Raw genomic sequence first — 26,471 nt, 5'->3', positions numbered from 1 at the left:
CCACGGCAAGCTCTCCAGAAAAGGAAAAGAAGTGTTTCTATCTATTCTAAATCCCTTATGGCTCCCCCACTGGTCTGTCACCATGGCTTAGCCCGAGAATCTGCCTAAACTTTCTCCTTCATGCTTAGTCTTTTAGACTTTAAAAAAATCTATCATCAGTATTTCTAAAATCCAGACCCAGGCTAGGAGTTTTCTGCTTTAATACCAATCATGTTGTCAGAGCTAAAACTCATCCCAGCTCCTCAATGGCCCTAAGCACTAACAAATCAATTAGTTCTCAACTCCTCGTGTCTGGCTCATTCTGTCGGACCAATTTTACAGGCAGGAGAGTAAGTGGGAACCTGGCTTTCAACTCAGTGATGAATGATGGAACAGCAAAGCTGGAGAAATAGCCTTAGAAGCCCTGAATCTCCATCCCTATCAAATGCCTCAAAAGAACCCTAGATGATCCTCTGTCAAATTATTTATAGGTGTCAAGAAATATTTCTAATTATATCCATTCACAGCCACAGTCAGTGAATATTGTGCAAAGAGATTGCCAAAAAAGGTTTGCCAAGTAGGTTCCCAGCTGGGACAGCTGAGGTGGCTGCTGTGTTTGCAAAATGGTCTCTATAAAAGTGGAGCTGAGATGCCTCTGTCCTGTCCTTCCTCAAAACACTTTAAGGTATGTATATGTAGAAGAACACTTGGCTAGCTTTGCATCCCTCACACAAACAATTATTCACTTAAGGGAGATGGCCACTGTTTCCCAAATTTTAATTTTTCTTTCTAACATTCCTAAGGATGACGTCATACACAATATAGTTTCTAGTACTATGTGATTAAAATGGAAAAAATAAAATAAAAGAATCCACATTCTCTTGTTTGTTTTTTCTTTCAACAGTAGTTGTCTGCCTTGAGCCTGCCACCGTCTTCATCTGGTAACATAAGAGGTAAGAGTAATTTATTATTACACTCTCAAGAACAGGGAGATGTCTATACTGCTAAGTCTTAAAGAACTCCCGTCTCATCTTCTAGTTTAGCACTGGGAATACGATACCAAAAGGAGTTCTCCTATAAAAATGGCATCTCATACAATTTTGACTTTTCAGACCTCTTAACCACACAAAATCTAGTGACTCTTCTCTTTCACATGTTGTGAGAACTTCAGAAAGACTGCAAGGATCACACGTAATATTTAATAAGAACTATTACTGCAACTTAACCAATGTGGATATATCAGAGAGACTGAGTGATAAAATCAACACTGTTGATCTGAAAGTCAAAATCTCCAGGTGTCAATCCAGGCTTTTCACCGACTGTGGTTGCCTGGGTCCAGCCAGTTGGCTTTTATGTATCTTGAAGTACAGTGTGTTGCAGTGGAATAGCACTGTACCTAGAGTGAGGAGAACAGGGCTCATTCCCCAGCACTACCACTTCCACCTCTGCAACACTCAATGACCCTTCTGGGCCTTAGTTTCCTCATCAGTCAAGTGAGGAGGCTGAATTCTATTTGACTACTAAGCTTCCTCCGGCTCTTATAATCTAGGATCTAAGTCAGTGGTGTTCAAGGGCTCTTCCATGGGATCAAAATATTTAAAAGACTTCACCCAACTCCACATGTTGGGACCTGTACTTTTACCGTTATGTCAGGAATATACATGATGATGAAAGCCTTCTATACATTTAATAGTTATTTTGGGAGTTCCCACTGTGCTGCAGTGGGTTAATAATTTGACTGCAGCAGCTCAGGTATCTGTGGAGGCACGTGTCTGATCCCCCACCCAGTGCAATGGCTTCAAGGATCTGGCTTTCCTGCAGCATAGATCACAGCTGCAACTTGGATTCAGTACCTGGCCTGGGAACTTCCATATACTATGGGTGCAGCCATAAAAATAAATAAATAAATAAATAAATAATAACAATTATTTTGAACACATTTATAGTTAATACAGTAGCTATATTCATCACAAGAAGAGAAAGCATGGTTTGGGAATGTTGTTTGAACTCAAAGCTATTATCACTGTCCAAATGGACTCAATGACGCTGAGGAACCTTGGGGGTTTGTGACCCACAAGTTAGGAGATGACTGATCTCAGACATGAGATGGGAAGAGCAGTGTCTTTTCTGTGCTTTGTGGATACACTGTACCGTAGTAATCGCTACAAGGTAGTATGCTCTTAATTCAAAATTGTCAGGTATAAAAACAAACACAGAAACAAAAAAATAGCATTTCTCCTTCCAAGAAAAACCTTAGCATTAAATGTTCCAATATTTGAAAATATGTCTAAATTTCAGGATTATTAAGAGATTGTAATAGATACAAACTAGGTTAATTACAGAGATACAGTATGTGGCAAACTCCCTATTATTCTAAATTGAGAGGAAGTTTAATCCTGATGACTCAAGACCAAAACTTCTTCTGAAAGCCTACAAAAGGTTGAGGCTGTTGGTGTCGCCGCTGTTGGCAACCAACACATGGCTTTCCACCTTCTTTTAACTCTGGTCACTCATCCAGGCAAGATAACTTATTCTCTCTCTCTCTCTTTTGTTTTGTTTTGTTTTGTTTTGTTTTTGGGGGGATTTGGGGGGTTTTTTGTTTGTTTTTTGGGTTTTTTTGTCTTTTTAGGGCCACATCCATGGCATCTGGAAGTTCCCAGGATAGGGGTCAAATCAAAGCTGTAGCCACTGACCTATGCCACAGTCACAGCAATACCAGATCTGAGCAGCGTCTGTGACCCACACCACAGTTCATGGCAATGCCAGATCCTTAACCCACTGAGTGAGGCCAGGGATCAAACCTGAGTCCTCGTGGATTCTAGTCAGGTTTGTTACCATTAAATGATAACAAGAACTCCAAGAGGACTTATTTTCTCATAATTAATTTGTCAGTGGGGAAATTTTTTAAAGTTAATTTTGGCTTGAAACTTTATATTGGCTATCCATTGCAAAAGAAATATTTAGAGGACTGGTATTTAAAAAAAAAAAAAAGAGGAAGGGGAAGATATATATATATTTAGACTTACATATGTATTAAGGTATAAGAGATATAGATATAAATATACCTAAAATAATAAGAATCAGGTAAAAACAGCCAGTATGCTGAAATACACCTTAAAAAGAAAATTATAGACCAAAAATACACAATCACTATGAAATTTTATTAAGAATTCAAATGCTGTTTTTCTCCAAGAATCTTTTGAAGTTATCTTTTGCTTAAACTACTGACTTTCACAAATTTTAAGAACAGATTTTTAAAAGTCTCAGTTTTGACATAAGACAAAATCCTATCCTGCATTTTCAGTTTTCACTTTTTTTTGCTTTTCCTTTTATTTACCTAATACTCTTATTTGTGCTTATCAAATGTTTTCAACTCGGACTTCTGTCTGGAAAAAAAAAGATTCACCTATTCGTACATTCAATTTTAATAATTTTTACTTTCAATTAATAAATCCAATTTTAATAATTTGAGGCAGGAGGAAAATTGGCCTGCATATTTGAGTTTTTTAAATAAGTTCATTTAGGAGTTCCCACTGTGGTGTAATGAATTAAGGATCTGATGTTGTCACTACAGCAGCTGGGGTTGCTGCTGTGGCACAGGTTCGATCCCTGGCCCGGGACTTCCACATGCCATGGTTGTAGCCCAAAAAATAGAAATTAAAAAAAAAAAAAAAAGGTTCATTAAGATTGTAGAGCCATTGGAAACAGTTATTTACATTTTTTTATAATCATAACGTCCAAAAAAAAGGCAGGGGGATGGGAAAAGAAAAGGGAAAAAAAAGCGAGGCGAAAAAAAGATTCTGGACACATTTAGGATGTTGCTATTTCAAATGTCAACTCCGTACTTTTCAACTAAGGCTGATAATTTAGAGGATGGAAAGGAGGCTTAAATGTCACGGATATTAAGCCACTACGATAAGACTTTCAAATCAATGGTGTGCTCTAAGAGTACCCTGACACAGTACAGAGGTCTGAATCCTAAAGCTAGAGTAAGCAATAGACATGGCCACGGACTGAAAGGCAACAGGACAAGGTCCCTCCGCACCCTGGCTCACCCAGCTCTGTCTCTCCCTCTAGGTACATCTAGTGCCCTGCTGCCATCAATAACCCGCAGCCATGAGTTCCGACCAGGAAATGGCTATTTTTGGGGAGGCTGCTCCTTACCTCCGAAAGTCTGAAAAGGAGCGCATTGAGGCCCAGAATAAACCTTTTGATGCCAAAACGTCAGTCTTTGTGGCGGAGCCCAAGGAATCCTTTGTCAAAGGGACTGTCCAGAGCAGAGAAGGAGGGAAAGTGACAGTGAAGACGGAAGCAGGGGCGGTGAGTAGAGCCCCAGAAGCCGATCACATTCTACTGAGTGTTTCTGTCTGGCCACTCGACTGACATCAATGCTTATCTTTCCTGTTTCCCAGACTTTGACAGTGAAAGAAGACCAGGTGTTCCCCATGAACCCTCCCAAATTTGACAAGATCGAGGACATGGCCATGATGACCCACCTGCACGAGCCCGCTGTGCTGTACAACCTCAAAGAGCGTTACGCAGCCTGGATGATCTACGTGAGTTCATCCCCGTGGCCTTCCGCTCATGCGGGTCGTTCATGTTTGGAAAAACAGAACGTTACTGAGATCCCCAGCAAATAATTCTACGCCCTTTTGTTTCTTTATGGTACAGACCTACTCGGGCCTCTTCTGTGTCACCGTCAACCCCTACAAGTGGCTGCCGGTGTACAACGCCGAGGTGGTGACGGCCTACAGAGGCAAAAAGCGCCAGGAGGCCCCGCCCCACATCTTCTCCATCTCCGACAACGCCTATCAGTTCATGCTGACTGGTGAGTGGCCCAACCATGGTTCATACAAATTATTTTGCCACCTATAATCCCAAAATGTTAACGCTAAAACAATCCTCAGGAGTCATCAGATCCCACCACCTGGTTGCACAGAAGAGGTGACTTAAAGCACAGAGAGGAAGACACTGGTAATGGGGACAAAGACTCAGTTCTCTTGGTTCCAGATCCACAACCTGACTAGGCCACGCTACTGTTCCATCCCTCTTACGTTTGACTGATTATAGTCTCCTGGCTTGGAATACATGATTTATCTTAAATATTTAAGTAACAAAAGATTGAGTAACTGCTGAGTAGTATTGTCTAATAGAAATGAAAAATGTGTACTCAATCCTTTTTTTTTAATCTAAGTTGCTTGCTGATTATGGATAGATGTTTTTAGAGGTATCGTTACCTTGTTAAAGCCATCAAAACTAATTTAAGATGTGACATTGTCTCTCTGAATGAAGATAGTATTTGAGGGACTACATTGTCCTAATGTATTGCCCCCTTTAAAAGGACTTTATTCTGATTGAGGTATGCGCTTTCATCTGATATTTCTTTGTCCCAGTGGCATACTTTTCAGAGGCTGATGAGAGTTAGGGTTTCAGTATGTGGCCATGAGATAGAGGGTGTGTGTGTGTGTGTGTGTGTGTGTGTGTGTGTGTGTGTGTTGAATTAATCCATTTAGAAACTGAATCTCAACCTTGGCTTGATTAACAATGTTTTAGTCTATGAAATACAATCCAAATCCTTAGTACGTTAGGCACATTTCAGTTAAACGTATTCATCAGCAGACAGTAGGTTCCTGAAATCTAGAGATGAAAACTATGGAATGTGTCTGGTTGTAGACAGTACTCTTTATTTTAAACCAGAAGGACACACTTGCCGGGGACCTTAAGAAGTTTAGGACACAACAACATTTTATGCTTCTTTCCCCAACCTAAGAGGCATAAGAATAATACTATATGAAATTTTAAATAATATATTGAAAAACACCATTGAACATGACACTTACACTCAAAGCCCCCAGCAATTTCATGTCGAAAGCTTGTGTAACTGATAATATGCTAAATGTCCACTGTTTTTCTTCTAGATCGGGAGAATCAGTCTATCTTAATCACGTATGTATTATTCCGATAGTTGCTCCTATTTTACTCTCACCAGGAAAATGACAGACCAAAAGAAGAAATTAGTTCATGCCTCCATACTACGGCAATGGCATAACTGGCTTGAATTAAATGTTGCTATCCCCAATTGAAGGTTTGGATTGCATCTGAATGTAAAGTAACAATGCCCAAATTTAGATCGTTTCCTAGTCCAGTTGTAAAAGTTCCAGAACGTCCTGGGAAGGTAGAGAGGTAAAACACCAGGTACCACAGAGCCAGAATCCAGTACTGAGCAGGGAGCAGACACACCTTCTGAAATCTGGGCAGTCTGGGCCGTGTTACCAATGGTTCATTCCCAAGGCCTATCCAAGGAACATCTGTTCCTTTAAAGACCTAATGTGGGAATGACTTTAGTCTAAGGAAGCTGAAGAACACTTGTCTTATTTCAGAGGCTCTTTACTAACTACACACAAATTACTAAAAATTTACAACATAGTGGCTGAGGAGCTGCTTCTGGGACTCCTCAAACCCTGGCTTCAGCACCTAGAAGAGAGGCTGGTATATTTTAAGCACTCAAGAAATATGTGCCATATGATTACCGAATGAATGCTTCAGCTTACTGCAAAACAACAGTACTAGCATGAGCTAAATGTAGGCCGCAGAGAAAGTTCGAGGACACTCTGACAAAGACACATAAAGAACAGACATATGAGACGGTAAATGCAGATGGAGGAAGTCACTCGTCACAGAGCTAAATTCCTTACACATATTTCATCACTGTTTCACAGCGGAGAATCCGGGGCAGGAAAGACTGTGAACACGAAGCGTGTCATCCAGTACTTTGCCACAATCGCCGTCACTGGGGAGAAGAAGAAGGAGGAACCTACTCCTGGCAAAATGCAGGTGGGTCGGGTTGCCGGGATCAGGAGCCCAGCTCGGCCTGGGCTCTCCGGGGAGAAACTCCTGGAGCCCCACAGGTGAGCACTGCTCTCGCCCTTCTCGGCAGGGGACTCTGGAAGATCAGATCATCAGTGCCAACCCCCTGCTCGAGGCCTTTGGCAACGCCAAGACCGTGAGGAACGACAACTCCTCTCGCTTTGTAAGTCTCCTGCACACGGAAGGGTCTTCTCGGCCCTCGGGTGCCAGAGAAGCCTGTCTGAGTTATCATCTCAGTCTCTTCTCCCTCGTGCGCTTCCAGTTTGGTTTCTGACATCACTGTTTCTCACGTGCAAGGGTAAATTCATCAGGATCCACTTCGGTACCACTGGGAAGCTGGCTTCTGCTGACATCGAAACATGTGAGTAACAGGACTGCCTCCACAGAATCCAAGAATGACAAATGATGGTGGGGAGGAACATTCTACAGCTCCCGCTGAGCCTGGGCCCTGTGGAACCCCCGTCTGCTGCCAAACACGCCTGCGGTTAATGCCAGGCTCAACCACCGCCCAGCGTGTGCTGTCCCCACTTCAGCATGAGCTAACTGTTCTGCAGAAACTGTCAGGAGTTGCTGGCCTTGCCTCAAGTATGCCAGCCTCAGAAAACAATTTCAAGAGTTTCTAAGAAAAATCTAAGGCGAGGGGTAATTAAGCTCCCTAAGGGTTGAGGGTCTATCATTTCTTCCCAGTGTGAGCCTTGATAAACGTGGCTCTTAGCCACCCCTCTCTTATAAAGTAAACAAGAGACCCTGCCTGGGGAGGAACAGGCTATCAAGAACCAGGTATACGCCAGTGTCAAGGATATGCTGTACGGTGTGAAAAAGCCTTGAGCCCCGCAGCTGCAGTTTCCCTCCAGAGGTGGTAAGAGCAACCCCAGTGGTCTCCGCAGAGACACACTATGACTACCTCATGGGATCACTCACCTGGAATCGCAAGGGGCCAAAGAGATTTAGCTCATAACCCCCAACTGCCAAAATCACTCCAGGAACTTTACGACCTTTCTCTCCAATCATTGTCCGCTTGCCCTGGCAGATCTTCTAGAGAAGTCTAGAGTCACTTTCCAGCTAAAGGCAGAAAGAAGCTACCACATTTTTTATCAGATCATGTCTAACAAGAAGCCAGAGCTCATTGGTAAGAAGGAGTTTCAATGTGTAAGCTAGAAGCTAATTGTTTTATTAGCACCTTCTGACGTAAAACACATACCCCGAACTCTGTGTCCCCAGAAATGCTCCTGATCACCACCAACCCATATGACTACGCCTTCGTCAGTCAAGGGGAGATCACTGTCCCCAGCATTGATGACCAAGAGGAGCTGATGGCCACAGATGTAAGTGTTTTAAGCACAATTCGTTGGGTATGGAAATGACCGTGACGAACCGCTGTCGGTGCTATTAAGGACACAGGATAAATTCTCCTCAGTAAGTTAGCATCGGCTGCCCTAACCTTTGTCCTCTCACCTCTCCTGGTAGAGTGCCATTGAAATCCTGGGCTTCACTTCTGACGAAAGGGTGTCCATCTACAAGCTCACAGGGGCGGTAATGCACTATGGAAACTTGAAATTCAAGCAAAAGCAACGCGAGGAGCAAGCAGAGCCAGATGGCACAGAAGGTACCAAACGAACCGCCAAGGTGGTTAAATGAGAGACTATATAAGCCATTCCAAACTCAGGGCTCCTCTACAGCTGAGCGTCTCACAGGCAAATGCAAATTTAACCCACACAGTCATGATTCACTCCTTCCTCTGGGCCCAGGAGTGGGGGGCCACACACAGCAGGTCACACTGGATACCTGAATTGTGTCTCCGCAGTTGCTGACAAGGCTGCCTACCTCCAGGGTCTGAACTCTGCTGACCTGCTCAAAGCCCTCTGCTACCCCAGGGTCAAGGTCGGCAATGAGTTTGTCACCAAAGGCCAGACTGTCCAGCAGGCAAGTACATGGCTCTACGAACCACAGACATCTCAGGGTTTCAGTACCTGTCTGTAATAACAGCAACAATTACTATTCTATCTATGAAGGTGTACAATGCGGTGGGTGCTCTGGCCAAAGCCGTCTACGATAAGATGTTCCTGTGGATGGTCACTCGCATCAACCAGCAGCTGGACACCAAGCAGCCCAGGCAGTACTTCATCGGGGTCTTGGACATCGCCGGCTTTGAGATCTTTGATGTGAGTTAGCAGACACCGCAGGAGGAAAGCTTACAAATCCCACTGCCGCCTTCAGTGCTAGGAAGGGTCTATGCAGGGTAACCAAATCGACACCTGAAAGAAGATCCAAAGTCCATGGCAGGGCATCAACTCTGGCATGAGACAGACCTGGCCTCAGACTCCACCTGCCAATTCCTACCTGGGAACCTGGATAATGGACATAGTATCTGACCCACCATGGAGCAAATCCCACTATGACCCGGATGGAAAGCTCCTAGCCCTCCAGATAACACACACTCCCTTCTGAGAGCTTCCTGCCACTACAAGGTTTCTCAATTTCAAGACCGAGGAACAGTCCCCAAGCACATAGTCAGCACCCAGGACATGACAGAGAAGGGGGTGAGGGAAGCAGTGGCAACAAAAGGCACTGGGGAAGGCCAGGACCACTTCAAAGAAAGGGTTTGAGATTCCTACCTGCCCTGCCGCGTCCAGGGGCCGAGGAGGCAAATGGCATTGGAAAGACACTCAAATTCAACACCTCCCATGCAGCTTAGGAACGAGGTTCCCGAGGGCCTCTCCCTGACCGCAGTGGCTCAGGTGTGTCTGATCCAAAGGTCCCAGTTCTACACCTCTGTCTGTGAGTGCACTGATGGACACTGCATGAGATCTTCTCAGTGTAGGGACAAGAGCACTTTCACAAAGTCCCAAGCCCGCACACAACACAAAGAATACTCTTGCACCCAAGCAGCCACAGGAAGAGTCAACCACACCCTTTCAAGTAAGAGAGCTAAGCACAGTGCACACTTGTGACTTCCCTGAGAGTTTTTAAACAACAATTTAACTGACATGTAACTCACACAGGACAGTGCATCTAGTTTCATACGGAGTTCGACCGGTTTGGGTATATCCCAGACATGTGCAACTCTCACGACAACAGCCTTGAGAACATTTTCTTCATTCCCCCCACAAGAAAAGCCTCCCCGGCAAGCAGTCAGGCCCCATTTCCTGCTCGCCCCAGCCCCTGGAAACCACGCATCTGCTCTCTGTCTTCACTCTGAGCTGCCTCTTCTGGACAGGTCCTAGAAATGGAATCATACAGCACCCAGGCCTTTGAACCTGGCTCCTTTCACTCAGCCGAATGTTTGCGAGCTTCACCCCTGCTATAGAACCTCTTTGGCTTCCGTGTACGCTGACAGCGCTCTCGGTCAAGAGGGTTCCCAGTGGTGTTCATATGCAGGTGGCAGTTAGGCTCACCGAGCAAGAAAAGCCCCTTTCAAACAGAAGCTGTCATCACAAGGCCAATGTTTTTGTGTGTCTCTTCTGCTTATTCAGTTCAACAGCCTGGAGCAGCTGTGCATCAACTTCACCAACGAGAAACTGCAACAGTTTTTCAACCACCACATGTTCGTGCTGGAGCAGGAGGAGTACAAGAAGGAAGGCATCGAGTGGGAGTTCATCGACTTCGGGATGGACCTGGCCGCCTGCATCGAGCTCATCGAGAAGGTTCGTTCCCTTCTTCAGGCCACAGATCATACTTCTCACCAGCATTTCAAAGAAAATCGCAAAACCGGCTAGATACTATAGCAATATCAAATAAAACAGAAAAAAATACCTTGTATAAAAATCAGGAAAAGTCCATGTTTTGCCAACGCTGAGGTAGGCATTCTGGGGAAAGGAGATCGAATCTTTATTCGAGAGACCAAAATTCTCCATTTCTCCACATTCTGCAACGCAAGCCTTATACAAAAACCATCCTTCCTAAGAAAAGAGGTGTGAGGAGAGCATGTTTTACTTCTTATTCTTGGTCAGCCTTGGATTCAGTACTGCTGCTATGTCAAACCAGGATTTCTAGTACTTTAGAGCAGGCTCTCAGATGTGCCCAAGACTTGCCACAAGTCCTCAGTACAACTGCACATTTCCCTAATCTCACTCCTAGAAATGCTTTTGGTAAGTGTGGGGTGTTAAGGCCAACACCAGACCTGGGTCCTGATGGGACTTGACACATACCTGTACTTTAACAACTTCTGACCGAAGAAATCAGTTTCCACTAAGTCTAGAGAAGTAAAGGACGCACTTACTTCAGTAGGACCATAATGCTACCCGTTGTTTCTCAAGGAGGACACATTCGACTGACATGTTTCCTTCATGCTTCCAGCCCATGGGCATCTTCTCCATCCTGGAGGAGGAGTGCATGTTCCCCAAGGCCACAGACACCTCCTTCAAGAACAAGCTCTATGAACAGCATCTTGGAAAGTCCAACAATTTCCAGAAGCCCAAGCCTGCCAAAGGCAAGGCCGAGGCCCACTTCTCCCTGATCCACTATGCAGGCACCGTGGACTACAACATTACTGGCTGGCTGGACAAGAACAAGGACCCCCTGAATGAGACGGTGGTCGGGCTGTACCAGAAGTCTTCCGTGAAGACTCTGGCTTTCCTCTTTGCTGAGAGACAGAGTTCTGAAGGTCATTTTTAATATCATTAATATATTTCTAGATTCATAAAATAGAAATATACTGCTTATCAGAGATAGGCATAGGAAAATCCAACTCTGAAAGTCCTGGCCAATACTAAGCTAAAAGAAAACTGTAAATGTGATAAAGAGTTAAGACCACAGACTTCCAATGAGAAAACTGACACTATGGATCCTTTTTTCCATTGCCTCATTTCACCAATGATGAAGCAGTGGCTCAGAGAACTCATTCAGGTCATTTATACCATTTAACAGTATGGTCTTTCAAGGACCCAGGTAAGCTCGAAATGAGGAAATCTTTTGCCAGAGCCCTACAGTTTGAGAAACTGAAGTTCTAGTCTCTTAAGACCTCTTAGACCAGATGTGTAAGTAAGAGGATAAAAGCATAGGCAAAGAGGAAACAGGACTTCTTTGCACGTTGCCAAAGACTCACCTACCTGAGACCCAGCACGCAATTCTGCCTGTTCTCCAGGAAATGTGTGTACTAATGAGGCATGACTACTCTTTCTCCTGGGACAGACTTTGTCAATTTGGAGTAGATGTATCCCATCTCTTCCCCACACCTACCCTTTTCACCACAGTTCTACCATTGCTGCTCTTATCCTACATGCCTACTAGGTGAGCCAGTGCATACATTTTCTTAATCTACAGTGGAAGCAGAAAAGACATGGAAAGAATAGGAATGACACAAATCAAAGAGTGCAAATTTAAATTCCAAAGGGAATTTTGCCACTCCTGATGTCTATGGATAGTGCTTAAAAGGCTACTGCAAATAATTTTAATTTTTCTATTTTATTTTTCAGAGGGTGGTACAAAGAAAGGTGGCAAGAAGAAGGGTTCTTCTTTCCAGACCGTGTCAGCTCTTTTCAGGGTACAGTCTATTCTTAAATTCCAAAGGATTACTTTTGTAAAAAGAATTGTCATAAATTTTTTAAAAATTCTTTTAAAAATATACAGTGAGGGAGTTCCCGTCGTGGCGCAGTGGTTAATGAATCTGACTAGGAACCATGAGGTTGCGGGTTCAATCCCTGGCCTCGCTCAGTGGGTTAAGGATCCGGCGTTGCCATGAGTTGTGGTGTAGGCTGCAGACATGGCTTGGATCCCGTGTTGCTGTGGCTCTGGCGTAGGCCAGCGGCTACGGCTCCGATTAGACCCCTAGCCTGGGAATCTCCATATGCCACGGGAGTGGCCTTAGAAAAGGCAAAAAGACAAAGAAAAAAAAAAATATATATATATATACACACATATATATATATGATGAAATTGAAGTAGTGATACATTAAAAGTAAAAAAATATGAAAAATTCCTTAGGAAAAATTTAACAAAAAGAAGATCCACAGTGTGTTTCTTCACATCAACCTTTATGATAAATGAACCACCTGCCCTTTAAGCCCCAAATCTAAAAGATCTGGCACTAGGCAAATTTCACATGAAATCAAACCCTGTAGTTAGTTACCTCTACTTTGTATAACCAAAGCCTGAATACAAATGTTCTCTGACTGGCAGAGCTGGAGAAAAATAAACTAAAGTTGGCTGGTTTTGTGCAATCCGTAATTTCCTATTTTACTCCACGTGTATGATCTCTTGGACATCATGACTTCTTCTTCAGTTTGACAGCTCATTAAAATATAAAATAGAGTCACATTAACTACAGATCATTGATAAGGACTCTCATGTAGATGCAACTAGAAATTATTTTAAAACTTTTCACATGGCTCCACAGGAGAATCTGAACAAGCTGATGACCAACCTGAGGAGCACCCACCCTCACTTTGTGCGCTGCATCATCCCCAATGAGACCAAAACTCCTGGTGAGACACTGCTGATCTCCACATAAGACGCCAGCGTGACTTCTCATTAGACTAGTATATGGAAAACATGTCTTTGTTCTTCAGGGGCCATGGAGCACGAACTCGTCCTGCACCAGCTGAGGTGTAACGGCGTGCTGGAGGGCATCCGCATCTGCAGGAAGGGCTTCCCAAGCAGAATCCTTTATGCAGACTTCAAACAGAGGTTTCTATCTCATTATTTTTCCCTTTCAATGTGTTGCATTATAGAAAAATTGCCACATAGTTCAAACATTTTTTAAACTTTTCCTTGAAAAATGAACTGCAATCATTTAAAAGGTAATCATAAAAGAAAGAAGGCTTGGTTAAATATATACCATAAATTTTCATATTGTCTCAAGTTTTAGAAAAGCATTTTTTTGGGGGGGGCGGTCTTTTGAGGGCCGCACCTGCAGAGCACATGGAGGTTCCCAGGCTAGGGGTCAAATCGGGGCTGTAACTGCCAGCCTACACCACAGCCACAGCAATGCGGGATCCAAGCCGCGTCTGTGACCTACACCACAGCTCATGGCAACACCAGATCTTTAGTCCACTGAGCAAGGCCAGGGATGGAACCCATGTCCTCATGGATACTAATCGGGCTTCTTAACCACTGAGCCGTGATGGGAATTCCGGCATTGATTGTTTTAATGGATTTTTTTTTTCTCCCCAACTCAAGCTATCATTTTTTTTCATGGCAGCTACCAAGAGTACCACGTTTTTCTTCAGTGAAAAAAACTATTTTTTATTCTTTTCATCTGACAGATACAAGGTTCTAAATGCAAGTGCCATCCCTGAGGGTCAGTTCATTGACAGCAAGAAGGCTTCGGAGAAACTTCTAGGGTCTATTGATATTGACCACACCCAGTACAAATTTGGTCACACCAAGGTACCACCAACCCTGATTTCTATCTATCATATTTCATCACTTTTGGGCTGTCTTACGAGCAGAAATAACACATTTAACATGTTCTTTTGAAAGGTTTTCTTTAAGGCCGGCCTGTTGGGAACTCTAGAGGAGATGCGAGATGAAAAGCTAGCTCAACTCATCACACGCACTCAAGCCATGTGCAGAGGGTTCCTGATGAGGGTGGAGTTTAGGAAGATGATGGAGAGGAGGTGAGGAACCAAGTACAAGTCCTGTTTCTCCACATTTTCTTAGTTGAATCCACTGCCGTTATTACTTTTGTGGATGGATGTTCACTTTCCACATTCTTCTTCACTTGCATCTTCTTTTCTTCCTACAGAGAGTCCATCTTCTGCATCCAGTACAATATCCGTGCCTTCATGAATGTGAAGCACTGGCCTTGGATGAAGCTGTATTTCAAGATCAAGCCCCTCCTCAAGAGCGCAGAGACAGAGAAGGAGATGGCCAACATGAAGGAAGAATTTGAGAAGACCAAAGAAGACCTGGCTAAGTCAGAGGCAAAAAGGAAAGAACTTGAAGAGAAAATGGTAGCTCTGATGCAAGAGAAAAATGACTTACAACTCCAAGTTCAAGCTGTGAGTATCACACACTGTACAGTTCAGTCACATGTCACCCAATCACTGATTGGGTATGCGAATTTTTTTAAACTTAATGTTTAGAAGTAAATGGCTTCCACTTAAATATATGTCATAATTGTCTACCTTTCAAAAATACTAAGACTCAGACCTAAAGAACAGATGAGAAGTCACAAATTATGCCACATATGTTCCACGCACATTCAGACATAGTACATTCATCAGTGAGCAAAGTTAAAAAAAATCATAAACATTTTCCTTTTTTTATAGAACCCTTAGATTATATTGTTCTCTCCTCAATACATATTTCTTGTGCATAAAATTGAAGTCATGCTGTTTGTACTAGGGCAGAAAAAAGGCTAAATTAAGCCCCCCTCAAATGTGAGAAAACTGACTCCTAGAAGGAATAAGTGACTTTTCCAAAGTAGCAAAGGTGTAGATTTTGCCAAGGGGTGAATTTTACTGATTTGACCTTCCACACACATGGATATTTAGAGAAAATCCACCTTTGTACTTAAAAAGTAGATTTCAATTACTGACATTCTGTCCATTTAATTTTAAAAGTTGGCAAGTTAATTGGCACATGTGTTGACCAAAGTGATTGGGTCATTAAAGTTTCCTCCTTTTCATAAATTGTTGTGTATTTGCAGATGTAACTTAAGCAAATAAAAATGTTTAATTTCCACCTTTAGGAAGCAGATGGCTTGGCTGATGCAGAGGAAAGATGTGACCAGCTGATCAAAACCAAAATCCAGCTGGAGGCCAAAATCAAGGAGGTGACTGAGAGAGCTGAGGATGAGGAAGAGATCAATGCCGAGCTGACGGCCAAGAAGAGGAAACTGGAGGATGAGTGCTCAGAACTGAAGAAAGACATCGATGACCTTGAGCTGACACTGGCCAAGGTTGAAAAGGAGAAACATGCCACAGAGAACAAGGTACAAATCTCTTTTAGAGTATTTACAAGTGCTACCTTGTTACTGGTGTATTTTAACTGAAAGTTTAATTCTAAAATTACTGAATATGAGGAGTTCCCGTCGTGGCGCAGTGGTTAACGAATCCGACTAGGAACCATGAGGTTGCGGGTTCGGTCCCTGCCCTTGCTCAGTGGGTTAACGATCCGGCATTGCCGTGAGCTGTGGTGTAGGTTGCAGACACGGCTCGGATCCCGAGTTGCTGTGGCTCTGGCGTAGGCCGGTGGCTATAGCTCCGATTCAACCCCTAGCCTGGGAACCTCCATATGCCGCAGGAGCGGCCCAAGAAATAGCAACAACAAGAACAACAACAAAAGACAAAAAGACAAAAAGACAAAATAAATAAATAAATAAATAAAAATAAAATTACTGAATATGAAAAGAAAATGCTGCTATAATTATGTCATCTCTTTAGTCCTCACCATTTCTAGCTATTTGCCTTGACCTTTATTTCCCATATTTCTCAGCTTTGTAAGCCTAGGTTAGCTTCTGGTTCCCATTTTTCTTTTCTTTTTCTTTCTTTTTTTTTCTTAGGGTTGCACCCTTGGCACATGGAAGTACCCATGCTAGGGGTTGAATCAGAGCTGTAGCTGCCAGCCTATACCGTAGCCACAGCAAAGCAGGATCCGAGACACGTCTGTGGTCTACACCACAGCTCACAGTAACACAGGATCCTTAACCCACTGAGTGAGGCCAGAGATCAAACTGGCATCCTCAGAGATGCTAGTTGGGTTCATTACTGCTGAGCCACAATGAGAACTCCCCTAGTTTCCATTTTTCATCTCAAACTGACATTATCCTAAGACTGTTACCACGTTTTTTATCAAAACAACAGGATGTCATTAACATTCCGGTACTTTATTTAAAGGTGAAAAACCTCACGGAAGAGATGGCAGGCCTTGATGAAAACATTGCAAAGCTGACCAAGGAGAAGAAGGCCCTCCAGGAGGCCCACCAGCAGACCCTGGATGACCTGCAGGCAGAAGAGGACAAAGTCAACACCCTGACCAAAGCTAAAACCAAGCTAGAGCAGCAAGTGGATGACGTAAGTCTAGGATTATCAAGGAAATTATTTTCTTCAAAAGGAAGCTAAGCATCCCTTTTGACTCAGCATTATTTCTATTTAGCTTGAAGGGTCCTTGGAGCAAGAAAAGAAACTTCGCATGGACCTAGAGAGAGCCAAGAGGAAACTGGAAGGTGACCTCAAGTTGGCACAAGAATCCACAATGGATATAGAAAATGACAAACAGCAACTTGATGAGAAACTCAAAAAGTAAGGATGATAGAATTCCACTGTAACCTGCTTATTGTCTGGATCTCAAACATATTACTTCACGGCACATGGAAAAAAAAACAAAGAGTGACATTTCTGACTTCCGTACTTAATGACAATGGCACATCATTGACATATAAAACATGCGCTCTGCATGGCCTCCCCCATCAGCCGTATACAGACGTTCAATTACACACAGAAAAGCAGACTGGTAAGAGGATGGACTGTGAGCCAGTGTGTTGCTCTCCTAACAGGAAGGAGTTTGAAATGAGCAATCTGCAAAGCAAGATTGAAGATGAACAGGCCCTTGCAATGCAGCTGCAGAAGAAGATCAAGGAGTTACAGGTAAGGACAGGACTTCCATCAATCTCATTCAACATGACCAAATTACTAACACAAGGAAGCTACTCACTGGGAATTCCTGCTGTGGCACAGTGGGTTAAGAATCTGGCACTGCCATAGCTATGGTATGGGTCACAGCTCGGGCTGAGATTCAGATTCAATTCCTAGCCTGGGAATTTCCATATGCCTTGTGTGTGGCTAAAAAAGAAGAGGAAAGAAGCTACTAAGTGTGGGTTTTCCCTACTGCCAGGCCCGTACTGAGGAGCTGGAGGAAGAGATCGAGGCAGAGCGGGCCTCCAGGGCCAAAGCAGAGAAGCAGCGCTCCGACCTCTCCCGGGAACTGGAGGAGATCAGCGAGAGGCTGGAAGAAGCTGGCGGGGCGACGTCAGCCCAGATTGAGATGAACAAGAAGCGCGAGGCTGAGTTCCAGAAGATGCGCCGGGACCTGGAGGAGGCCACCCTGCAGCACGAGGCCACGGCAGCTGCTCTTAGGAAGAAGCACGCAGACAGCGTGGCCGAGCTGGGGGAGCAGATCGACAACCTGCAGAGGGTCAAGCAGAAGCTGGAGAAGGAGAAGAGCGAGCTGAAGATGGAAATTGATGACCTTGCTAGCAACATGGAGACCGTCTCCAAAGCCAAGGTCTGTATTCACTTGTCCCCTTTCATCCATATTTTCAACAACTCAAAATGACTGAGTTTCTACATGACTGGACCTATCTAACTGCACAAACTTTAAATGTTATCTCAAACTTTAAAATTATTCTTAACGGGCATCATTATATTGAACTGCATCATTTCAGTTTTCATATTTTCTTGGCAGAAATCATTTTAAACTTCATAACTATTACCATGACAGAATGCAATTACAGAAAAAAAACCTTTAAAAAAAACCATACTCTACATGATGCAGAATTTTGATGATACTCTTTCCAGTTTTCCAAAAAAAAATAATCTCATTTTCACCATAATTTATTTATTCATTTAGCTAAAATTATGGGTGGGCCCTCCATTCAAAGTACTGCACATAGCTTTGAAGTAAAAAGCAAGGTAAATACAATTCAGCCTCTTTCCACAAGAAGTTACAGATCTCCAAACCCGAGACTTGCAAAGAGGAGTGTACCATCTTCTCCTGTTGTCACCTTCTCACCACAGGGAAACCTGGAAAAAATGTGCCGCACACTGGAAGACCAGCTCAGCGAAGTGAAGACAAAGGAGGAGGAGCATCAGCGCCTAATCAATGAACTGTCAGCCCAGAAGGCACGTTTACAGACAGAATCAGGTCCGTAAATGTGCAGGCGTGAGGGATGAACTGTGAGCCTCCACCCTTGCAGGCCTGTCAAACACCGATCATTTCTTTGGCCATGTACGCCTGTTTATTACTGATCTGTTATGCCTTCATCTTTTTATTGTGAGATTGTAGAATGATTATAAGCCATAATTGGGGGGAAAAAAAAACTAACCTCCATAGGCGGAGAATATTTTTGTTGCCTCGGCATTACTCAAAAGCCCCAAATCCTGAAATTATCAAAGAAAGCTCCTAAATTTTTGAAAAAACAAACAAAAAAACAAGAAGTAAACATCTCAGTAGCATCAAAACTCCTGAGTTATTCTCCTCGTCATGTGAAATGAGAGTTCTAATGTTATTCCATCCTCTAAGTTATTATTCACCTAGACAACACAACTAAATCACTGTGTTTTGTCTCTCACAGGTGAATTTTCACGACAGCTAGATGAGAAGGAAGCTCTGGTGTCTCAGCTATCCCGAGGCAAACAAGCATTTACACAACAGATTGAGGAGTTAAAGAGGCAGCTAGAAGAGGAGACTAAGGTGAGGATTCTCCAGCTGATACTTTCAATCACTTGACCTCTGCAGCATCACACACTACTGAACTTCATATGCAGAGTGTCAATGATCAGAACGTAAACTTACACTGCACACTTTTTGGTTGGTCCAGGCCAAGAGTGCCCTGGCCCATGCTGTGCAGTCCTCCCGCCACGACTGTGACCTGCTACGGGAACAGTATGAGGAGGAGCAGGAAGCCAAGGCCGAACTGCAGAGGGCAATGTCCAAGGCCAACAGCGAGGTTGCCCAGTGGAGGACCAAATACGAGACGGACGCCATCCAGCGCACCGAGGAGCTGGAGGAGGCCAAGTATGAGCTTTTAGTGAAGGGGGCAGAAAGAAAGAAAAGCTTAAAAACAGTGAAGGAAAAATAAACGAAAGAGAATATTCCATGGAGACAGATGAAGGATTTCGGTCCCTGTGACTACAGAGGGGTGGATTCCACCCCACTCTGCTTCTGATAGCATGGGCCATGACCAGAGCCCTCTCCTCTTCTGGTCTAGCACCTAAATTTATTTCTGCCAAAATGCATTAATAAGTATCAGCATACTTTTTATGAATTAAGAGGAATTAATTTTCTTTAATATAAGGAAAAATAGAGACACTGAGACTATCCAGTACATTTTTATGAATACTATAATTATCCATAGTCAGTTTATCCTTACCTGGAGCATGAGAAGTTCACAATAAGACTATCACACCCTGTTGTCATCTAACTAACAACCAGTACCAATGAACTCATACACTGGTCATACATACTGTTTGTGGAATAAAACTCACAGGGGTTACACATGGAAGGGAAATAACTCTCATATTTCCAGTGAAGGAACTTTCCCTAAATTGATCTCAGTAGTTGCTAAGATTAAACAGGACAATAGGGTTTGGCAAGCTTTTGCAGAGGGAGGGAGCATCCGAGAAAAGACCGTGGGCTGGTGAAGGGAGCAGTGAGACTTTAGGGGATACCTGGGAAGAGTAAATATTATCTGGGGTGACCAAACCCAAAAAGTTACTAATTTTACGACACTGAACATGTCACCCTGGGCCAAAGTTCCCTCTCTTGTCGAGAGGACCACACCAGAAGATGAACAAGGACCCTATTCAATGGGAAAATGCTTTAGTGATGTGCATCCAGCTCATGGGTATCACTTCCTCTTCACCCTCACATACTCAACCCACCAAAGGGCTTCTTCAGAATCTTTGTGCCCCCACCTCTACCACCAAACACACCAAAAAACGGACTCATAAATATGTCTGCCAATCCCCAAGATAAAGGAGAATTCACTAGAAAACGGAATGCTAACACAGATAAAATAGGTACTGAGAAAATATTTTAGAAAATCATTACTTGTGGACAAAGGAGCAAAAAATCTTGGGGAGGAGTTCCCTTGGTGGCTCAGTGGTTAACAAACCCGACTAGTATCCATGAGGATGCATGTTTGATCCCTGGACTTGCTCAGTGGGTTAAGGATCCAGCGCTGCTGTGGCTGTGGCATAAGCTGGCAGCTGCAGCTCCGATTCAACCCCTAGTCTGGGAACTGTCACATGCTGAGACTGCAGCCCTAAAAAAGCAAAAAACAAAAAAAAATCTTGGGGAAAATATGCTAGTCAACAGCTTTGTAAAGTTCACTACAGTAATTCTGACTCTGCTCTTGGTCACTCACGCTGACCAACTTTTCAGGAAGAAGCTGGCCCAGCGTCTGCAGGATGCTGAGGAACACGTAGAAGCTGTGAATGCCAAGTGCGCCTCCCTTGAGAAGACCAAGCAGCGGCTCCAGAATGAGGTCGAGGACCTCATGCTTGATGTGGAGAGGTCCAATGCTGCCTGTGCGGCTCTGGATAAGAAGCAGAGGAACTTTGACAAGGTACCTCACTGTGCCCAGATTCTTAGAGGGAAGCTGACATGACTCTTGGCTACAGAGGCTTAGTTTTGACGTACTTCCAGATCCTAGCAGAGTGGAAACATAAGTATGAGGAAACTCAGGCTGAACTTGAGGCCTCCCAGAAGGAGTCCCGTTCTCTCAGCACTGAGCTGTTCAAGGTGAAGAATGCCTACGAGGAATCCCTGGACCAACTGGAAACTCTGAAGCGGGAGAATAAGAACTTGCAGCGTGAGTCTTTGTAATCTTTCTATTTCAAAAATGGTAGGCAGGTATCTTTTCCATTTTTCCTTTTTCTCAACTGGACTTGGTATTTTATTATTAAACTATAGAGGAGATTTCTGACCTGACTGAGCAAATTGCAGAGGGAGGAAAGCATATCCATGAATTGGAGAAAGTGAAGAAACAAATAGAGCAAGAGAAGAGTGAACTACAGGCTGCCCTAGAGGAAGCAGAGGTACATGTTTTGTTCACTCACCTATGCATTATAAATAAATTGAAAAATGAATAGCAACCGAGACTGACTGTGTTGCAAACTTCCGGGGTAAGTCATGCTCATGCTATTCAGTGAGAAATACTGAACTGTATCTTGCGAAGAACTAATAGGCTAAACGAAGATGTGTGAAAGTTTGAGATTTTCTAATGCTTTCTTGAAGGAATCATCACTCAGTGCCCCTCAAAAAAACTCTTTAGATAACTGAAATGTTTTTTTTTAAAGGCATCTCTAGAACATGAAGAAGGCAAAATCCTTCGCATCCAACTTGAGTTAAATCAGGTGAAATCTGAGATTGACCGTAAAATTGCTGAGAAAGATGAGGAAATCGATCAGATGAAGAGGAACCACATTAGAGTGGTAGAGTCCATGCAGAGCACGCTGGATGCTGAGATCAGGAGCAGGAATGATGCCCTGAGGATCAAGAAGAAGATGGAGGGAGACCTCAATGAAATGGAAATCCAGCTGAACCACGCCAACCGCCAAGCTACTGAGGCAATAAGGAATCTTAGAAACACACAAGGAGTACTGAAGGTACCTCGAGATAAACAAACACGATGTTATACAGTCTGGGAGTAATTTTATCACTCAAATTTTAATATTTTAGGAGGACTATATGCCACAAATAATCTAAATATATTATAATCAGTGGAAAATATTATGTATGCAGCTGAAAAATAAACTCTTGAAAGCCCAGACAGAAAGGACAGACTCTAAAGGACAGAATTTACTTTGCTATCTGAAAAGATGACAAAGTAATGAGAGGTGGGAAGCAGGGGAAGTGATGAAAAAGTTTAGCTACATGCCACTGCACAAATCACTGCATGTATGTGGACTGCACGTGTTTATTATATATAAATATATAATGTGTATATCTGCATTTGTTTAATATATATAAAATAACACTATTAAATTAGCTCATCTCTAAGAATTCTTTCCTGATCAAAACCTTTGTAGCTTTAGTCATGGCATTATTTTTATGACTCGGGATCTAAAATAATATAACATCATGTTTCTGGGTAGAACTGCTACCCAAGGCTACAAAGAATTTGTCAGTAAAGGGACTTGCACATTTTTCCTACCTAATCATACTCTCAGTTATTAAGATCCGTTTGCATGCATGACCCGAAATTTGTATTTGCTTTGGATCATGAGTAAGAGTCATTTTCTCTTTCCACGTAGGACACTCAGCTCCATTTGGATGATGCCATCAGAGGCCAGGATGACCTTAAAGAACAACTGGCCATGGTGGAACGCAGAGCCAACCTGATGCAGGCTGAGATTGAAGAGCTGAGGGCATCGCTGGAGCAGACAGAGAGGAGCAGGAGAGTGGCAGAGCAAGAGCTTCTGGATGCCAGTGAGCGTGTGCAGCTCTTACACACACAGGTGAGGTTTGGGACTATGGCTGAGAAAACGCACTCCCTGAAGCTGAAGACAACTGGAGAGGATAAGCTTGTTATTCACTAAGGGGCAACCTTGGCAACTGTTCCTCCCAGGAGTTCTGGAAAATGTGCATCAGCAAATATGCACAAGGGTCCAGCTGGTTCACAAGTATATTTATGGGCTGGCATAAGCATGGTGATTTGAAATAACTTACAGTTCTAGAAATTTTTGTTTACAAGGCATATAAGACCTCCTACTAATAATCTTATTTACAGTATCAGTAGCCATCTCATCTTGTAACTCCAAGCTGAAAAGAGATAAATAAATCAAATGCATGAAGGCCATCAATGTTACCAGCAGCATTTGTTATTTGTAATAGATTTGTTAAACCAATGATGATATATCCTCACAATTGCTCATAAGCAGCCATTGTAATATTTATACATTTGTTGCCATGGAAAGATACTCACAATTAAGTTAAAAAAAAAGCACCTTAAAAATAATATAGAAAACATGAACCTTTTTGTTAAAAATATACAGGAAACATCCAGAAGTATAAACAAAAGTATTATCAATGGTTATCTCTGGGTAGTGAGAGTACAGTAATTATTCTTATACCTTTTATTGCTATTACGTCTGTTATACTACTTTTTTTACAATAAGCATATATTATTATACACCTTTGAAGTTGCTATATATGGAAATAGCCATCATGAAAAAGTTAAAATTACATACTACGAAATAATTTTTTTTTTTGGTCATTTTGCCATTTCTTAGGCCACTCCTGCAGCAGATGGAGTTTCCCAGGCTAGGGGTCAAATCAGAGCTGTAGCCACCAGCCTATGCCAGAGCCACAGCAACGTGGGATCCGAACCGCGTCTGCAACCTACACCACAGCTCACGGCAACGCTGGATCCTTTAACCCACTGAGCAAGGCCAGGGACCAAACCTACAACCTCATGGTTCCTAGTCGGATTCGTTAACCACTGCGCCACGACGAGAACTCCCGAAATAATTTTAAAATCAAGTTAAAATGCAGCATTTTTCTTACTCATTATTAGTATCCTTGAATTTATTAAATATTTCAAATACTGTCAACTTTCCAAAAACGTAAGAGATTCATGGTTCATTTTTGTACCAGTAATGATACTGTTTATCCATATAGAGTCAACAAATGTGAATAAACAACTAAAAATGAATAATCCACTTGCCATGAGCTGTGTGGTGCTACATGGAGCACCTCAGATTCTTTCTTGAGGCAGTGGTTGTACTTTATACCTACAGGCAGCCACTCCTAATAGTCGAGTATGTTTGTTATCAAAACTAATTTTCATCTGGAAGAATTTAAGAGTATTAAATTCTTAATTAAATTCTAAATTAAGAGTATTTAAGAGTACTTATTAACAGACATAATAAGTCATAAACTTAGAATCAACTTTTGATTTGGTTTTGATTCTGAATATATATTATGATCAATAATTTATAACTCAGTAAACTAGTACAAGTGACAATGCAAATAGTTATAATTAACTAATATTTTCTTCTTTTTTTTGGTTAATTTGAAACAGAACACCAGCCTGATCAACACCAAGAAGAAGCTGGAGACAGACATCTCCCAAATCCAGGGAGAGATGGAGGACATTGTCCAGGAAGCTCGCAACGCAGAAGAGAAGGCCAAGAAGGCCATCACTGATGTGAGCAGAGGGCCATGCACGGGTGGTCAGGCTACAGTCCCGATGGGCTACTCAGCTCCCTCGACTGATTTCATTTTACTGCTACTTAGGCGGCCATGATGGCCGAGGAGCTGAAGAAGGAGCAGGACACCAGCGCCCACCTGGAGCGGATGAAGAAGAATATGGAACAGACGGTAAAGGACCTGCAGCACCGCCTGGACGAGGCAGAACAGTTGGCCCTGAAGGGCGGGAAGAAGCAGATCCAGAAGCTGGAGGCCAGGGTGGGTCTCCACTACTTCATTCCATTCCCAGCCTGTGCCTGTCGCTGGTTACAGCCAAGTCGCTAAACATCTTTGTCCTCCTCCAGGTGAGGGAGCTTGAAAATGAGGTTGAAAATGAACAGAAGCGCAATGTTGAGGCTGTCAAGGGTCTTCGGAAACATGAGAGAAGAGTGAAGGAACTCACTTACCAGGTAACCAGCCTTTCCATATAATTCACTTTCAAGAAAATAATGAGCTGTTCTTGAATAGTGACACTATCTATTTGCTACCTCTTTCGTTCCAGACTGAGGAGGACCGAAAGAATGTTCTCAGGCTGCAGGACTTGGTGGACAAACTACAATCCAAAGTTAAAGCTTACAAGAGACAAGCGGAAGAGGCGGTGAGTACCTCCACAGGGAGAGAGATGGGCTCAGGAGACTAAAGTTCACAGAATTTAAGAGGCTATCGTTAAGGCAGGGAAAGTGGGAATACAAAATTAGGGTTGAAAATGAATATTGATTTAGAATGAAAAAAATCTTACCACTAATTACTGCAGCCTTAGAGATTCAGGCTCTTTCCTTCTGTTACCTCTTTAAGCAGTTTTCCAGACACGGGAGAAGAGAATGCTTCTTGTTTACAACACACTCTCCTCTGTCTAGAACACTCTACACTCCCAGCAATCCCCAGCCATGCAAATGAGGGCTCTGACCTCTAAGCCTAAACTTCATGATGAATCCACTCCAGAATATTTTTTTTTTTCATTTGGCTAAAATAAACTTTCTCATCCTGTTAATTCTAAAACCTTCCAAAAAGTCCTCTGCACACAATACAACCACAGTGCCTACTTTTTAAATTTTGTTTCAGAGAAACAAGGTTGATTCAGATTCCTGCTACTTTGATCTCCCTGTTGTCATAGTAGCATTAAGTGTGCCAGGAAGAGAGTCAAGTGAGAGAGACTGAACAGGGGTGTGAGTCCACCAACACAAAGGCGAATATGTGGGATGCTCTGCCCCAAACAGGTGCATCATCAAAGAATAGACCCTTTTCCTTCCTCACTCATGAAGAAAATCCCGTGGCTGCTTCGAGCAACAAAGTCAGTAAGAATCAAAAAACATCAAATTTTCTTGTTCTCTCAAATGCCTTTCTTTCCTCAGGAGGAACAATCCAACGTCAACCTCTCCAAGTTCCGCAAGCTCCAGCACGAGCTGGAGGAGGCCGAGGAACGGGCTGACATTGCCGAGTCCCAGGTCAACAAGCTGCGGGTCAAGAGTCGGGAGGTTCACACAAAAGTCATAAGTGAAGAGTAATTCATCTAAATGCACAAAAGTGACCAAAGAAATGCACAAAATGTGAAAATCTTTGTCACTGTTATATGTCATGTGATGTCAAGGAAATAAATCTACAGAGAATTTTGCAATCTAAAAATATGTATCTCAATTATAAGCTCTATAGTGCCATTAGAACTAATTCATTTATTCAACATTTGTTATGCTCCAACTGGATGAAGAGATGACGATAAAAAATAAATTTGGTCAGTGAACTAACTTTAATAGAAAGCAAATGAAATCAAG

The 26,471-nt window shown here is 42.9% G+C and overlaps 1 protein-coding gene across 3 annotated transcripts; it reads left to right on the top strand.

Annotated features, from left to right (window-relative positions):
• On the top strand, positions 576–26,325 carry MYH4 (myosin, heavy chain 4, skeletal muscle). 3 transcript variants are annotated; one of them, XM_021066035.1, is made up of 40 exons: positions 576–664; positions 884–932; positions 4,057–4,299; positions 4,392–4,535; positions 4,651–4,807; positions 5,898–5,925; positions 6,699–6,813; positions 6,917–7,009; positions 7,144–7,207; positions 7,877–7,975; positions 8,068–8,171; positions 8,314–8,452; positions 8,651–8,769; positions 8,859–9,008; positions 10,320–10,490; positions 11,143–11,449; positions 12,261–12,328; positions 13,181–13,268; positions 13,353–13,470; positions 14,049–14,172; positions 14,266–14,402; positions 14,531–14,786; positions 15,479–15,721; positions 16,626–16,802; positions 16,885–17,030; positions 17,285–17,375; positions 17,623–18,012; positions 18,525–18,651; positions 19,082–19,200; positions 19,328–19,524; positions 20,893–21,076; positions 21,157–21,322; positions 21,424–21,548; positions 21,810–22,118; positions 22,767–22,970; positions 24,536–24,661; positions 24,751–24,921; positions 25,008–25,112; positions 25,205–25,300; positions 26,055–26,325. In XM_021066035.1, exons 3-40 carry the CDS (start codon positions 4,096–4,098, stop codon positions 26,205–26,207), a joined length of 5,814 nt encoding a protein of 1,937 aa, XP_020921694.1. In that variant the 5' UTR covers positions 576–664; positions 884–932; positions 4,057–4,095; the 3' UTR covers positions 26,208–26,325.

Source organism: Sus scrofa, chromosome 12 (genome assembly GCF_000003025.6).
Source record: "Sus scrofa isolate TJ Tabasco breed Duroc chromosome 12, Sscrofa11.1, whole genome shotgun sequence".
Taxonomy (NCBI): domain Eukaryota; kingdom Metazoa; phylum Chordata; class Mammalia; order Artiodactyla; family Suidae; genus Sus; species Sus scrofa.
This window is presented reverse-complemented; position numbering and strand designations above follow the sequence as displayed.